The sequence below is a fragment of the Dipodomys merriami genome, unplaced genomic scaffold, assembly GCF_024711535.1.
Source record: "Dipodomys merriami isolate MVZ:Mamm:240054 unplaced genomic scaffold, mDipMer1.0.p SCAF_201, whole genome shotgun sequence".
NCBI classification, from domain to species: domain Eukaryota; kingdom Metazoa; phylum Chordata; class Mammalia; order Rodentia; family Heteromyidae; genus Dipodomys; species Dipodomys merriami.
In genome coordinates, this window is record NW_027203394.1 from 528,338 (window position 1) to 543,170 (window position 14,833).

Genomic DNA, 14,833 nt, shown 5'->3' on the forward strand with positions numbered 1-14,833 from the left:
AGAATGGAGAGTAGTAGACGGTAGACATTGCTAGAATGGAGAGTAGCAGACGGTAGACATTGCTAGAATGGAGAGGTGGCAGTCGATAGAGCATTACTAGAATGGAGAGATGGCAGTTGGTAGACATTGCTAGAATGGAGAGATGGCAGTTGGTAGACATTGCTAGAATGGAGAGTAACAGATAGTAGACAGTGCTAGAATGGAGAGTAGCAGACGGTAGACATCGCTAGAATGGAGAGTAGTAGACGGTAGACATTGCTAGAATGGAGAGGTGGCCGGCGGTAGACATTGCTAGAATGGAGAGTAGCAGATGGTAGAGTGTTTTGTTTTATTTTTTTGTTGGTTGTGTGGCCTGAACTCTGGGCCTGGGCGCTGTCCCTCAGCTCTTCAGCTCAAGGCGAGTGCTCTACCACTTGAGCCACAGCGCCACTTCCAGTTTTCTGAGTAGTTTATTGGAGATAAGAGTCTCACGGAGTTTCTTGCCCAGGCTGGCTTTGAACCACGATCCTTGGATCTCAGCCTCCTGAGTAGCGGGGCTGACAGGCGTGAGCCACCGGTGCCTAGCTAGAGCATTTTATTTTGTTGGTTGTGGGGCTTGAACTCAGGGCCTGGGTGCTGTCCCTGAGCCTCTTTGTGCTCAGCCACAGTACCACTTCTGGTTTTTGAGTGGTTAATTGGAGATAAGAGTGTCATGGGGACTTTTCTACCTCTTCTGACTTCGAACTGAGATCCTATCCTCAGAGTAGCTAGGATTATAGGCGTGAGCCACTGGTGCCCAGCTTGGAGAGTATTTTAGATACACGTGGCTCAGAATTGTTAGGCCTTTTGCTGCGGGTTACTGTTTTGTGGACAAACTATGAATTAAAACCACATAAACTCAGAAAACTTTGCACGAATTTATGAATGCTTCTGTTCTGGCATTGGCGGTGAGCTAAATCTCTTGTCTGTTTCCCCTAAGGAGTTACTTAGAGTCACAGTGCCAGGAAGACCTTCACCCTGTTGAGTTGCGTGGGGGGGAAGGGCTGGAAGGGCCGGGAGGCGCATGGGTGATGGCAGAGCCGCTGAGTGCAAGGGAACACAGGACTGCTGCTAGGAAATACAGTCAGGATGGACAGGAGCACATCTGTTGCTGTCGGAGATTTCTTTAGCTTATTTTGTGAAGTTCTTCTTTTCTTTGTCCTCAGAACCTTGGCATACAAAAACCTTCAGAAAATCCATGGCTGTAGTCAAGGCAACAAGCGATCTGAGCCCCGTAGTGCAGTGCGATGGGGACGGGGTGCGGGAGAAGGTCTCAGGGCTGTGCCCCGTCTTCTCCAGGGGCCCTGTGACCCAGTGCCCGTGGAACCGCGGAGGGGAGCCAGGCTGCCCTGTGCTGGGGGGCGGGGGGAGGGCGCGCCCGCCCCGCTTGCTGCAGAAGCTTGCTCCTCACCTTCACACTGGGCCCTGTTCTTTTTCATAGTAATACCTTTTATCTTATAAGGTAGTTCAGGCTTTGGAAAACAGTCTGTCATTTCATAGAAAATAAAATGTTGGCATCGCATTTCCATTAAGTCCATTAGCCCTGTGCGTGCGTGCGTGTGTGTGTGTGTGTGTGTGTGTGTGTGCGTGTGTGTAAAATGTCTGTGTTTACATCTGTGACATCCGCATTCTGAGACTACAGGTGTAGAGGAAAGACTGTGGGCTTTGGGTTCAGCAAACCTGTTCAAACTCATTCTTTAATGTGGTTTTTAGCTTTCATCTGTGAAATGGGATTGTGTGTGCTCCCCTGCTTGGGTTCTTGTGTGTCGATTGCCACAGTGCCAGGTGCAGACAGGAGCTGCAGAGACTTAGCTTTCCCCCCTTCCTTCTTCCCGTAAGTCCTTGGGGTACTGCTGGGGTTCGTGTAGCGGAGGCTAAACTCCAGGAGCAAAGACGAAGAGGCGTGGCGGCCGCAGCCGGTGACGCCCTAGTGAAGAATAATGAACACGCATCTGTGTCAAGGTGACTGACTGCACATCTGCATAAGGAAGTTCATGGAATGCTTCACTCACACGGCAGAGATAAGTCAAACATGGTAGACCTTAGATTTTATTTCTGTAAAATGAATTAAAACAATGGACACAATACTGTGGTAGGGAGCCCCGGTCCAGACTACGTCGTTTTAGCCAGGTACTGATGCGCACCTTGCGGGGCTTGTTCTGTGCACTCACGGCAGGTGATTTCTTCACAGGTCACGGCCTTGGAGGCGTCTGAGCAGGCACGATGCACTCTGCGCCCTGCGCCCTGCGCCCTGCGCCGTCACTGTTTCCATCTTGCAAGTCTTAGATCATTGTTTATGGACTTACTGTTGCTACTGTCTGTGGCATGGGCAGTTTGGTTAGGACCGACTGCCTTTGAGGTATTTCTTCCATGCCTCCTATGAAATATTTTAGTCCTTATTGGATAAATTGAGAGTGCTAGGGAAAATGACCCCCCATCATGTCAGTAGCCTTGTGCTTCGGAAGGAGAATCTGTCTGTCTGTTCACCTCAGTGTTCGCCATGGGTCGCAGGGAGAAGCACTGTTGCCATGGTAGTTGGTGAAATGGCTGTTGGAGTGGACAGTTGGAAAAGCATAGATTCTTCCATCTACGTTTGTTTTTGTTTACTTATGTATTTTGGAGAACCTTCTTCAATTTCAACATGTGGCAGTTTCCATATAAAGAAACCCAACTGGACAAAATGTATGCAACTCATTTCTCATTTATAACTACAGACCTGCACAGCACTGTCTAGGTGTATGCATATAAGCATTTTAATTAGGCATGGTCTATACCTTTTAGTAACCATTGACTGTTTTCTAACTACCAAGATACCGGGCCAGGTTGTGATCTGTAATAATTGTAAACTATAAAGTTAGATGCAACTATCCTTCTTTGTAGAGATGTACGGCATTATTTTATTACTGTCTGTAAGGCTTTAAGACTTGGATCTGTATCTTCTAGTTCCAAGTTAAAGACTCTATAAATGGCCAAGCACGCCCTTTCCCCAGAATAATTGTAATTCTTTGGGGGAAGGCTCTCTGGGGAAAGTTCCAGCAAGTTTATTATTTGTACCACTTCCCGGAAAGAAACCTTGCGCATGATCATATTTAAACTCAGCTGTTGGCAGTGGTGTTTAAAGCAAATGATTTTCACCTAATGGCATGTCTAGAGCTTACAGAATGGCTTAAGACTGGCAAATGCAGCTTCCTGCCCCATTGCTTCATGTATTACATGTTGACATGTTTGTTAAATGTTCAGGAAAATCCCGTATTGGTCCTCTACCTGGTATTTTCAGAGATTGAAAATGTGATTTGAATTATTGTCTGCGGGTGGATGGAGGTGGGGGAGAAAAACTGGGTGATTTTAGGAGTGGACAGTGTCTTTATACTTCCCGCATTAGGAGTGGAAAGGGGAGGGGTGGAGAGGCAGAAAGAAGGTGAGGGGGGGAGGTGATAGAAGGAGAGTCCATGGGGCTGGGAAGGTGGCTCAGTGGTAGAGCGCTTGCCTTGCATGCCTGAGGCCCTGGGTTCCATTCCTCAGCACCACATAAGCAAAAAGAAAAAAGCCAGAAGTGGCGCTGTGGCTCAAGCGGTAGAGCGCTAGCCTTGAGCTGAAGAGCTGAGGGACAGCACCCAGACCCAGAGTTCAGGCCCCACGACCGCTCCCCCACCAAAACAAACAAATAAACAAACAAGAAGGAGAGTCCATGCTGGTCCCAGTAGTGGTGTGAAAGAGTATTGACTGCTGCCTCCTTTCCATGTGGCACCCTGAGTTACCAAGGACCGCCCACTCTATGGTTGTGCAGAAGCTCCCAGCCTCCTGATTTGGAGCCATGGCTCCTCCTGGCTATTGCTTCATGCTCTCTGCCCCAGGAAGGAACATGCAAGTACTTTATCTTCAGTATTGTAGAAAACAACGAGGAGTTCCCATGTGGGGGGGGGGGAGAGAGAGAAAGAGAGAGATTGTGTGTGTGTGTGTGTGTGTGAATGTGTGTGTGTGTGTGAATGTGTAAGTGTGTGTGTGAATGTGTGTGTGTGTGAATGTGTGAATGTGTGTGTGTGTGTGGGCATCCTTCCAGGACACCTTCTCCTCTATCTGTGTCTACAGTCTTCGACCAGGTTGGTGTCCAGGTAGAAAAGGAGCACAGGGATCTGTACCCCTGAGTTTGAACTACACGCATGTAGGTTAAATTAAAAAATATTTTTACAACTTTACATGTGAAGTAGCAAGGCTTTGGCATGTCAGCTCTGTTTTTTAATCTTTTAAAAATGTGACTGTTGAGTGCTGTTTCAGTGGTGATTTCCACGTAAAAACTTTAGTTAACAGGGCCTGGACTAATGTAAATCATGTAAATAATGAAATCAGATCTTTGACTTTTGCCTTTGTAAAGTTTCTGAAATTTAAATTACTTAACATTATGGCAGTGGTATAATCTTCGATGAGGTTTAGAATAATGTAAGTGAATAATGCAACTTTGTGTGCATGTTTTCTTTTGAGATGTGTTAAAATATTTAGGTAATGTTAAGGTCAAGGAAGTCATATATTAATTCATGTAACAATTGTCTCCTCTTTCCTTATTGTATTTTAAAGTAGCTTGCAAATGAAAAAACCCATTAATGCCTTGACATTAAATTTCATTTCTTAGACATCAGGAAATTCTTAAATTATACTTCCTCTGGCAAACATATTGCATCATTCTATGAGTATGGTGACTTTCAGCTTTCCTGTTCTATATACCTTTAAAATGTTACATAAGTTAACTTAAGCTAATTCTAGAATAAGAGTGTATAAACTTTGGAATTTCCTGGCTTTTAAGGTGTTAGCTTTCTGCTTTGCTTTGGTGGGCTGTATCGTGCGATTTAACTTACACGAAGTCAGGAGGGAACTTGGCCATCCGGTGAGAGAACTGGACAAAGCAAGCGCCAGGCAAGGTGATTCAAGAATTACCGCCACGGTACAGGGGGAATCTGCAGAGAGGCAGCTTGGTAGCTGGGAAATGGAGACTATGCCTTGTGTCGTAATAAAATTTAGGGAAACAAAGCAATACTCTGTGCAGTCACGAAGGTTATCAAGGGTTATGAGGAAAGCAATCATTTTGGGAGATTTGAAGAAATATTGACATCTATAAATATTAATGATAGAAAGACAAGTTGATAGGGAATAAAATATTTGACAGGATAACAGGCAGATTGTCAAGAAAGTGAATGAAAATAAGAGATTTATACATAGTCATAAAGATACTATCGATGGGAGAGAGAATTTGCTCATCAGAGAATGTAGAAATGAATTGATTAGCAGAGACACATATTACCTAACAGTACATTGAAATATGATATTAGTATTCTTAGGGGAGACAAAAGGGACAGTGCCCAAAATGGAAAGAAAAAGCAGCTTCTAGAGGATCTCAACCATAGCAAGCTTAGCAAACTCCTTGAGAATGGATTTTAAATGCCTGAAGTAGTTTTGAAAATCTCAGTTTAGCTGGCTCATATCTTAGAATTTCAATGACTACATAGAATATTAACTCATTAAAGTGAAAGTCAATCTTGTTTTCATTCTTAATGTGATATTTTCCACCTCTCCAAGAAACTGTTGTGAGGCTTAAATGGTCTGTGTACTTATGGAAGGGAAGGGAATTGCAGGACTTCTTGAAGTTAAAAAGGATACGGATTTTTTTGAGCAGTTATGTTAACTTAAACTGGTGACTTTTTTGATATTGTCTGGTTTTCCACTTGAAAGAAATAGAACATTTCTGTTTTGCTCACTAATGCATTCATTGCACTTAGCATAGTGCTAGCCATGTAGTAAACATTTAATAAATACTTACTGAATAAATGAATAAATATGACTTTTACAATTAGTTCTGCATTCTCTTGGAAGCAGAAAATTTACAAAGCAGTTTATTTGTGGTGTCCTAAGAGATCTATCTTTTTACCGAACTCAAATATGATGATAGTAAGCTACACTTGAATAATATTAGTGCTTGTTAGAAATGCAGTAGGATGTTTTTGAGTACAGAACATATTGATGTTATTTTAGACCAAGTATACATTACTTTAGATTATTTATGTTGACTTTAAGTTATTTTGACCATTCTCCTCTTCAAGGAGACATAATCACAGTTGACAATGCTGTTGGAAAATTCTAAATATTAAAGGTCTGAGTTCATGTTGCTTTGGAAAATAAATATTGCTGATGACTGTTGAAAGATGTTTTATACGTCTCAGATGGGTCCCCTCCCCCTCCCCCTCCTCTTCCCTTCTCCCCTTTCCTTTCTCGCTTTGATTTATTCCTGCCACCCAGTAGATGTGTTTATTACTATAATCACTCACACACGTGTAGGAAAAGGAGCGATGTCTGTCTGGTCCCGAGTTCCCTGGCGTTTGGTGTGGCATGTCAGGACTTTTGCAGCCACTCCCTGCTTACATTCATAGACTGTATTTTTCTTAAAGAAGTCTGACATGTATTTGTTCTCTGAAACTCTTGGTTGAGCTCAGCTCTGCTTGGCCGTGCTTTGCGTGCGGCCTCACTTCCTGCCGCTCTTCAGCCGTGCCTGCCCGCCTGGTGCGCACAGCTGCTGCAGAGCCTCCTCTGTGCGGTGTGCGCGTGGAGCGGCGCCGTCGTGAGCCCCACCAGCCCGGGGAAGCACCTGCGACCGCTGCTCTCCTGCCACAAGGGAAGGCGGAGCGGGGATCTGCTCGAGACGGGGCTGCGCTCCCACTGGTGGTTCTCAGCGTGAGGGAGGTCGTTTCGCGGCCTTGGGTCAGGGCCTGTAGGAAGCGGTCACGGAGGGGCAGCGCTGCGCGTGGCGATGCGCGTGGCAGCGGTGGGCTCTCACGCATCCACGGAGTTGCCTCGTGACTTCGTGACTGCGCGCGAGCTCCTTGACCTGTCTGGACCGTCACTTCCTGTTCTGCTATTTCCTTGACTACTGAGATGCGGGCACCCATCGGTGTGTGGTGTGGCCTTCCCTCCCCGCGGATGAACAGGGTTTCAGAGAGAATTGTAGATGAGTGTCGTCTTTGTTTGCTGGAGCTGTGGGCTCCCTGGTTTCTGTAGCGTCTCACTCCCAGTGGTCCCCGGCACCCTGGCCACCTAGCATCCTCAGAAAGCACGGAGCTTGCCTTGAACGGAAGGTCAGCTTGTGTTGAGCACGACGTGGCGGTGGGTGACAGACCCCAGGAACCACGCGTAGCGGGGCAGCTACCCTTGTCCGTGTTACTAATTGTCTTTCCGTGTGAGGCAATGCGTGTGTATTACAAAAACATGTGAAAACTCTAGAGCTCGCTCAAGGGGTCTATTCCGTAGCTTTCCTTTGTCCTGGGGCTCGCCTTGCTCACTCTTTGGCTTTTAACATTTGCAGGGCGTATGGAGTTAGAGTGGGAAGAAGATAGGGAAGCATTTCAGTCCTTTATTGTACCTAAAGCTCAGAGAATGAAGTGCGGCCAGAGAAGAGAGCAAGGGTCTGATGCAACAATTCCTTCATCCTGGCCTTGATGTCTACCTCAACAAACAGCGACACGCAGTTTTCTGTGACATCTTTAATGAAGAAGTAGCAGTACCATGCCCTGGATTGCTCCTCCTAGTGTGCAAGATCTATAGGTGAATATTGCTTTATTATCCAAGTATGTACACAGAGGTGCTTCAGTTCAGCCCGTCAGCGGATGGATACAGTGCACTTTCCAACAACGTTTCTTATTCCAAGAACTTAGAATAATTATATTGTGAATGTATTAAAGACTGGTTTGCCGTGTCCACTGTCTTTTTTAATCAGTGCGCGTAAGCTCACGTCTGAGTGGTCTGGAGCATGCAGAGCTGCAGCGGCGGCTTGCTGGCTGGATAAAGGCCCAGGAGCCCGGCTCTGCACCTGCTGGGCTTGCCTTGGGGAGCAGGCGTGTATCCTGTGGCACCGAAGAGGCGCGCCGTGGAGCCGGGCTGGGAAGGCTTACTTCTAAGAAGACGGTTGCTATTTATGGGTGTAGACCGTGTGTGTTTATATCCAAACATTCCTCATGCTGTTAATCACAGAAAGACTAAAACTGTATGTATGAATGACTTGTCAGAAACGGTTTGGAAAAATGGCTAGTATACTATATTCTAAATGAGACATCTTTATCTTCATCTATAAGGATAACTTTTCCTATTTTTCAAACTTATCAGGAAGACATTAAGCAAAACCTAAAAAAAAAAGTGACAAATGATTTACTAGATAAAGTTCAGAAGCTTTGCTCTACCTGCGTTCTTGATTTTCACTGTATGTTTACCTAAAAACGACTTTGTAAGTATTTTTCTTTTATAGATTGCCAGTAATTCATATCGGAAGCATAAAATCATGAAATCTGCCAAATATACTTTTTAATGTTTCTGCTGTAAATACGGTGGCATTTTTACTGTGTCTTTCTCGTTTCGCAGTCTAGTTCACAATCATAGGCCCTTCAGTTTTGGAAGAGACTGTAAAGTTCATTTCATTCATTCCCCAAGCTTCAGTGGTCATGTGCTCTTGAAGACTTAATAAGAAATTAACACCTAAGATGGCTTTTTCACTTTACAAAATGTCATATATTTCATGTAAACAGCACATGAGATTATGCCAATCTTCCTATGTCTTGTCAATAAGAATGACGAATAGCGGCAGAATTTTATTTTTATATTACTGGTGTAATACAACGTTTTTATATTAATAAATTTGTAGAAGACGTCTGTGGCTTTGCATTTCTGAATGTGCAAGTGGCTGTACAGTTCCTTGTGTGTAGGCAGCACCTGGTGGTGGCTTCACATTCAGAGACAGGCGTGCAGGGAGATTGCAGGGGTTTCTCTGGGTGGATGGAGACCTGACTCAGCCCAGGCCTGGGCCTGCGTCGATGCCGCCCAGACCCGGGGCATTTCCATGTGGTTATTACCCGGACTCTTGACTAGCAAGACAGAATGAGCATTTCTTCTGCCCCTCCTGCCCCATCCTTCTCTTGATGTGTCTGTCTCTGTCTTTGTATCACTCTCTCTCTCTTCTTTTCCTCGTTCTCTCAGTCTTGAGCATTTTGATATTTTTTTAACCATATATATATATATATACACCTCTTCCATATATATACACCTCTTACATGTGCTTTTGTTTATTCGAATTTTTTAAAATGTCAGTGTATATGCTTTGCAATGTCCGTTGTACTTTTTTTTTTTTTTTTTTTTTGCCAGTCATGGACCTGAACTCTGGGCCTGGGCGCTGTCCCTCAGCTCTTCAGCTCAAGGCCAGCACTCTACCGCTTGAGCCACAGCGCCACTTCCGGCTTTTTTCTTTTCGCTTATGTGGTGCTGAGGAATCGAACCTAGGGCCTCAGGCATGCAAGGCAAGTGCTCTACCACTGAGCCACCTTCCCAGCCCCGAGCAGTTGAGTTTTTAAGTGCATTTTCATTTTTCCCTTCGCACGGTGTGGGAGATTGATGTTTTTAGAAGACACTCGTCTCTAGCCTTTGCGGCTGTTCTACTGTTCCGAGAGAGGCAAAACAGGAGCGCAGAGGTTTTGTTGTTGTTGTTGTTTTTGGTGGGGAAGGGTTGAAGACAACGCTTAATCTGACACTAAAACAACGGCTAGTACTCACACTGGTAGGATGCACAGGCCCGGGGTGTCGGTGTGCGAACGCGGGGTTGGGACGCGTGGTGTGCTCATCACGGCTTGCACACACGCAGTAGTACGCATTTCATGTTTCTCCACGTCTTTTCCTACTTGGGTTGCTTTTTTTTTTTTTTTAACAAAACAAAACAAAACACTGAATACTATTCTCTCATCTGAAAGTGCGCACTTGGTCTGCGTAGCTGTTGAGAGATGTTTAGATGCGTCAGTGTTCTGGCCCCTGTGAGGCAGCCGCTGTTGTCTGCCAGGGCTGGCTTCCGTGGGGAGTGTCCCCTCCTCCAGGTGGCCCAGGTGGCTGGGGATCCCCGGGGCCGGCGCGCCCGCGCAAGGAGACGCCAAGCCCTCTCCAGGTGACTGCGCCGCTCCCCACTCGTGGCAGAAGCACCCGAGAGTTCCTGCGGGTGCACGCGCTCGCCAGGCTCCGATGCTGGCTGCGCTCACTAATACGTCTGCGGTAACCGCACATGCTTGTCTTAATGTTCATTCCTCTGGAACAGAGTGTGCATCCGGATGGAGCATCTTCTCAGATCTTCACTTGTCATCATCGTATGTCTTTTATCGTGACGTGTATGTGAAGATTGTTGGTCTTTTTTTTTTTTAGTCTGCTTTTCTCATCGTTGAGTCTTTCGTATTCTTTGCATATTTTAGGTGGGGGGCTTTATCTTAGTTATGTCTTTTGCAAATGATTTTCTCTAGTCATCTCTGGCTTTTTTTTTTTTTTTTAATTCACAGTGTCTTTTACAGAGTAGAATGAATTAAGTGTAATGAGGTCTGGCTCACCTGATCTTTCCCGGATGATGACTTTGGCTTTGTACTTGACAGTCTGTAGCCGGGTGCGAGGTGCGGGGTGTGTTCCCGCTCTTGGTGTGTTCTTTCTCGCTCTTGGTGTGTTCTTTCTCGCTCTTGGTGTGTTCTTTCTCGCTCTTGGTGTGTGTGCTCTGGAGGCGGAGGCGAGGAGAGGGCGCCTTGCAGCCTGGCGTGCAGGGCGGGCTTAAGGCAACCTGAGCTCCGAATCGAGATGCTGCCAAGGGCCGGGAATGCAGCGGAGAAGTCCGTCTAGAAAATAAAAAGTTTTGGCCAGGCCCAAGGTGTTCCACGTATTTTCTCTTGAGTTGTCTTGGAGGAGTTTTGCCATTGTGTATTTTACGGAGCGAGTGGTCCGTCGGCCTTGCGTTAATCTGAAGGAGCAGGTAGCGTCCGTCCAGTGTGGAGAGCTAGTTGCTCCAGCGCAGCGCGTTGAACAAGCTGTCCTTTTCTCCGTTGCGTGGTCTCGGTTCCGTCTTCTGAGGTCAGGTGACTGCGTCTGTGTGATGGCTCTGCTCTCTGTTCCGTGTCCCTGCTCTGCAGGCAGGCGTCATTTAATGATGGCGATAAGGCTTGAGAAATGTGTCCTTAGGCGATAGCCTTGTGCAAACATAATAGAACATCCTCACACAAGCCAAGATGACAGAGTTCAGTTACTCTGTGTAGCCTCCATGTGGCCTCCTGATGCAGTCGTAAAGCATAGTGAGCAGGAAGCGTAGGGGGCCGTTGCCAAGTAACACTGGAGGACTGTTCACAGCGCACTGCTTGTGTAAGTGGAGGGAGTCTCAAGTGATGATAAAAAGTACACCTTAGGAAATACATAAACGAACAGCCATTGATTCTCATTAGCAAGTGTGTGTGTTTTCCTGAATCACCTCTCTCCATACTTCTGCTATACTTTGATAAGACTGAAAGTGCAGAAGGTTTGCGTGTATTCCAGGACTGCTGCAAACATGCCAGCAGTGCACCACTCCCCCTTACAACAGCTAGATCACAACCTGAAAGAAGCGTTCAGCTTCACCGTACCGAACCGCCGCACTGTACTGCCACACACACAAAACCCCAGCATGTCATTTCTTTTGTCCCGCATCCATGGTATTATATTTAAATGTCTACTTTGCTGGAATATGATGGAAAAGTGATGACTCTGTGTATTATTAACCTTGGATCTGGCAGCCACAGTAACAGAAGGTTTTGTGCATTCATCATATTTTCTACACAATGGCTTTTTTGACTTTGGTATGAGGATAATGCTGACCCCATAAAATGATCCTTTGCTTCCACTTTCTGTAAGAAATTGTAGTGAAGCAGTGTAATTTCTTCCCTCAATGCTGGGTAAGATGACCCGAGAACATATCTGTGTAGAAGGTTTGTCATTTGAATTCAATTTCTTTAGTAGGTACAAGCTTATTCAGAATGTGCTCTGTGTGTGTGTGTATGTTTGAGAGAGAGAGAGAGAGAAAACGCAAGCGCACATGGGTAGATGTGTCCTTCAAGTCATAGTACATCTCATTGCAAGTTTTTTGTAGTATTCTTTTTAATCCTTTTGATGTCCATGGGGTCTATAGTAGTGGCTCCTGTTTTATATCCTATTTCTTTTCTTCAGCTCAAGGCTAGCGCTCTACCACTTGAGCCACAGCGCCACTTCTGGCTTTTTCTGCTTATGTGGTGCTGAGGAATGGAACCCAGGACCTCACGCATGCAAGGCAAGCGCTCTACCACTGAGCCACCTTCCCAGCCCCCCTTTTTAGTTTTTTCATCAGGTATTTACAGATGTTCTGTATTCACATTGTACGGCCTGGTATTTATGTGCCGCACTGTGTCTTGATTCACGTCATCCATCGTTGCCGTTTGTGTGGGTGCGGTGTGGTGGGGCAGGGCAGCTTGAGGTCAGGGTCATTGATTTCTGTGCTGTTTTATTTTTATTTTTTCATTCATTTTGGTTTAACCTGCTCTTCTTTATATAGTCTCTTACCCTGGAAGCTTAGATTGTTAATTTTAGATCTTTCTTTTCTGGTGCATCATTTGCCGCTGAAAGGGCGTTAAATAACTTGTAAAAATAATTCAGGGGTAAGTTGCTCAGTGTTCTAGATGCTTCCATCTGAGGAAGTCACTTTCAAGTGTGAGGCCTCAATTTGAAAGTAACATTTCCCTCAGCATGCTACAAAATTTTATGGTGTCCACTTTGGTAAATTGTGTTTTCATTTTCATTTGGCTCCAAATGTTTTAAATTTCTCTTATGATTTCTTCTTGTCTCATTTGTGTATCGTGTGCAAGCGATTGTTAACCTATTCTGTTTTGGAATTTTCTAGCTATTACAACCAATTCCGCCGTGTTGGGAAGCAGATATTATATGATGACTATCTTTTAAGTTTCTGAGATTACTTTTTACGTCCACGGTGTGGCCCAGGTGAGGGACTGCTGTGGGTGAGCCTGAGAAGAGTGTGCTCGGCTTTTATGGAATGGAGGTGTTACACTGATGCCAGGTGTTGTCTGTGCTAAACACTCTTCACTGATTATCCGCTACTCTGCCGCTCCCTTCTTCCAGAGGATTAGACCTCTCTGCTATACCACTAAATCCCACTTTCTTTGAAACTAAATACGAGTGATTCATGACTAGAAACCTTGTGATGCTGATCTTGGGATTCTCTCACCGTTTCTGTGCCTTATTCAGTATTTTTCCTATTTGATCTGGTTCCTGATGATGATGAATTCGGAGCCATGGGTGCCATTTGGGGGACACAATATCTAATATCACAATTCTGTTTCAGATTTAGGGTACTGGCAGCAGTGACTAGTGGAACACACACCTACTCCTTTATTCACATTTGAGTTTATAGAGTACTCAATAGAAATGTGCAAACAAAAAACATACAGTGACAGTACTCAGTGCTAAATAAGATTTCAGCGCCACAATTGCTTTGCGGAGTTTAATAGCATCATGGTGCGATAGTTTGATGTTAATACTCGCTCAGGCTTAAAATGGATATCTGCGTGTAAACCTTTTATTTTCTGGGGAGGCCGTGGAAGAGGATATTTAAAGAGACGTTCGACCAGAACTCATTTTTCCGATGGGCTCCCAGGTTCCCATAGCAATTTTCACCACACATGCTGTTTTACTGCAAGAGTAACTGCAGGATGCAGTCAGACCCCTCCCTGCCTCCCATGGTAAACCTTCTGTTTGTTCTGTGGACGTGGCAGTTAAAGGTGTGAGATGCAAGTTCTGTCTCCTGTCAGATGCTGCTAAATCAGACAGTAATAAAATGGCTGCCAAGCTCCATTGGCTCCTCTTTTTATTCCATTAGACATAGATTTCCTCAGTGGTCATGACAGCTGGTTTGTCCAGAGCGTCTTACTCTGGAAGCACTAAAACCTACAACATTAAATTTAAATTCCAAATGAAAGGCGGGGGAAGGGACCCCTTATAAGTGAAAATGTTCCTCAAACAAATGCAAGGCAACAGAATTTCCCCTGGAAATTTATTTTTACTTTTTTGACCATTATATGATTTCCTTAGCAATATCACGCAATTCCCTGCCGTCCCTCCCCATTTAATTATTGAAGCAGAAAAGTACATTAAATCTTAATTAGCTATACTATCTATAGTAGCATCTGGCGTTGCTGAATTTTGCCTGCCTCTCGAAGCAGCGCAGTAATCATTCTTTACCTGCAGGAACGAATTCTAGCCTTCTGTTTGATTAGATAACTTTTCCGGACTCTCAGTTACAGAATGTGTTTAAAACTGTCTGATAAACATGCAAGAATACGCACATATAGACATACATGTGCCTGGGTTTGAGCATTTGCACATGCCTCTCTAACGAGGATTCTGTTTTATACTGTGGAAGAATATTGAAAAATGAGGATAAGTTATTAAGCAATTGATTTCAGCTTCACATTATACATAGAAAAATTCCATATTGTTGATATAGTTTAGATGTTTTGATCGTTTGTTGATTTTTCTTTTGTTTTCTTGGCACTCTTGGTTTTATATTTTTTCCTGTAATTACTTGCAGCACCAGGTTTCACCTACATTGATTCTCCTTCCTCCTTAGTTTCCTTGCACACATCATTTAGGTGATAGAATCCGAGGGTAAGCATGTAATTTAGAAACAGTTGAAAAGTTTCATCACAATTTTGAACATTTTTTTTTTTCTGAGATTCTCAGCTCATCGACGAATTGTCCTCTTGTCCGACATGAGGTTGTAGCCGCTGGGCTTCCTACGTAGTTTATACTTAGTTTATAGATGAGATGAATCTATATCCACGTTCCAAGTCAGTGAAATGTTAATCCCCTGGATTGCAGAAGGACAGGAAGAAAGGTTAGGGACCTCTTCATTTTCTGGTTTTTTCCTGTTGCTCCTTCAAGAGCTTGCATAACGAGGATGTCCTGTTAAAGAATG

The 14,833-nt window shown here is 44.7% G+C and overlaps 1 protein-coding gene across 3 annotated transcripts in view; it reads left to right on the top strand.

Annotated features, from left to right (window-relative positions):
- Window positions 1-14,833, top strand: part of Commd10 (COMM domain containing 10) — a 75,655-nt gene that overhangs the window by 25,432 nt on the left and 35,390 nt on the right. Inside the window, exon 6 of one of the 3 annotated variants that reach the window (XM_070031522.1) lies at window positions 7,364-7,729. The exons of the other annotated variants lie outside the window; for them this stretch is intronic. Within the exon in view, the coding sequence (XP_069887623.1) occupies window positions 7,364-7,378 (15 nt within the window). The 3' untranslated portion in view covers window positions 7,379-7,729. Of the gene's footprint in view, window positions 1-7,363; window positions 7,730-14,833 lie in introns of those variants that run through there. 3 annotated transcript variants of the gene reach the window in all.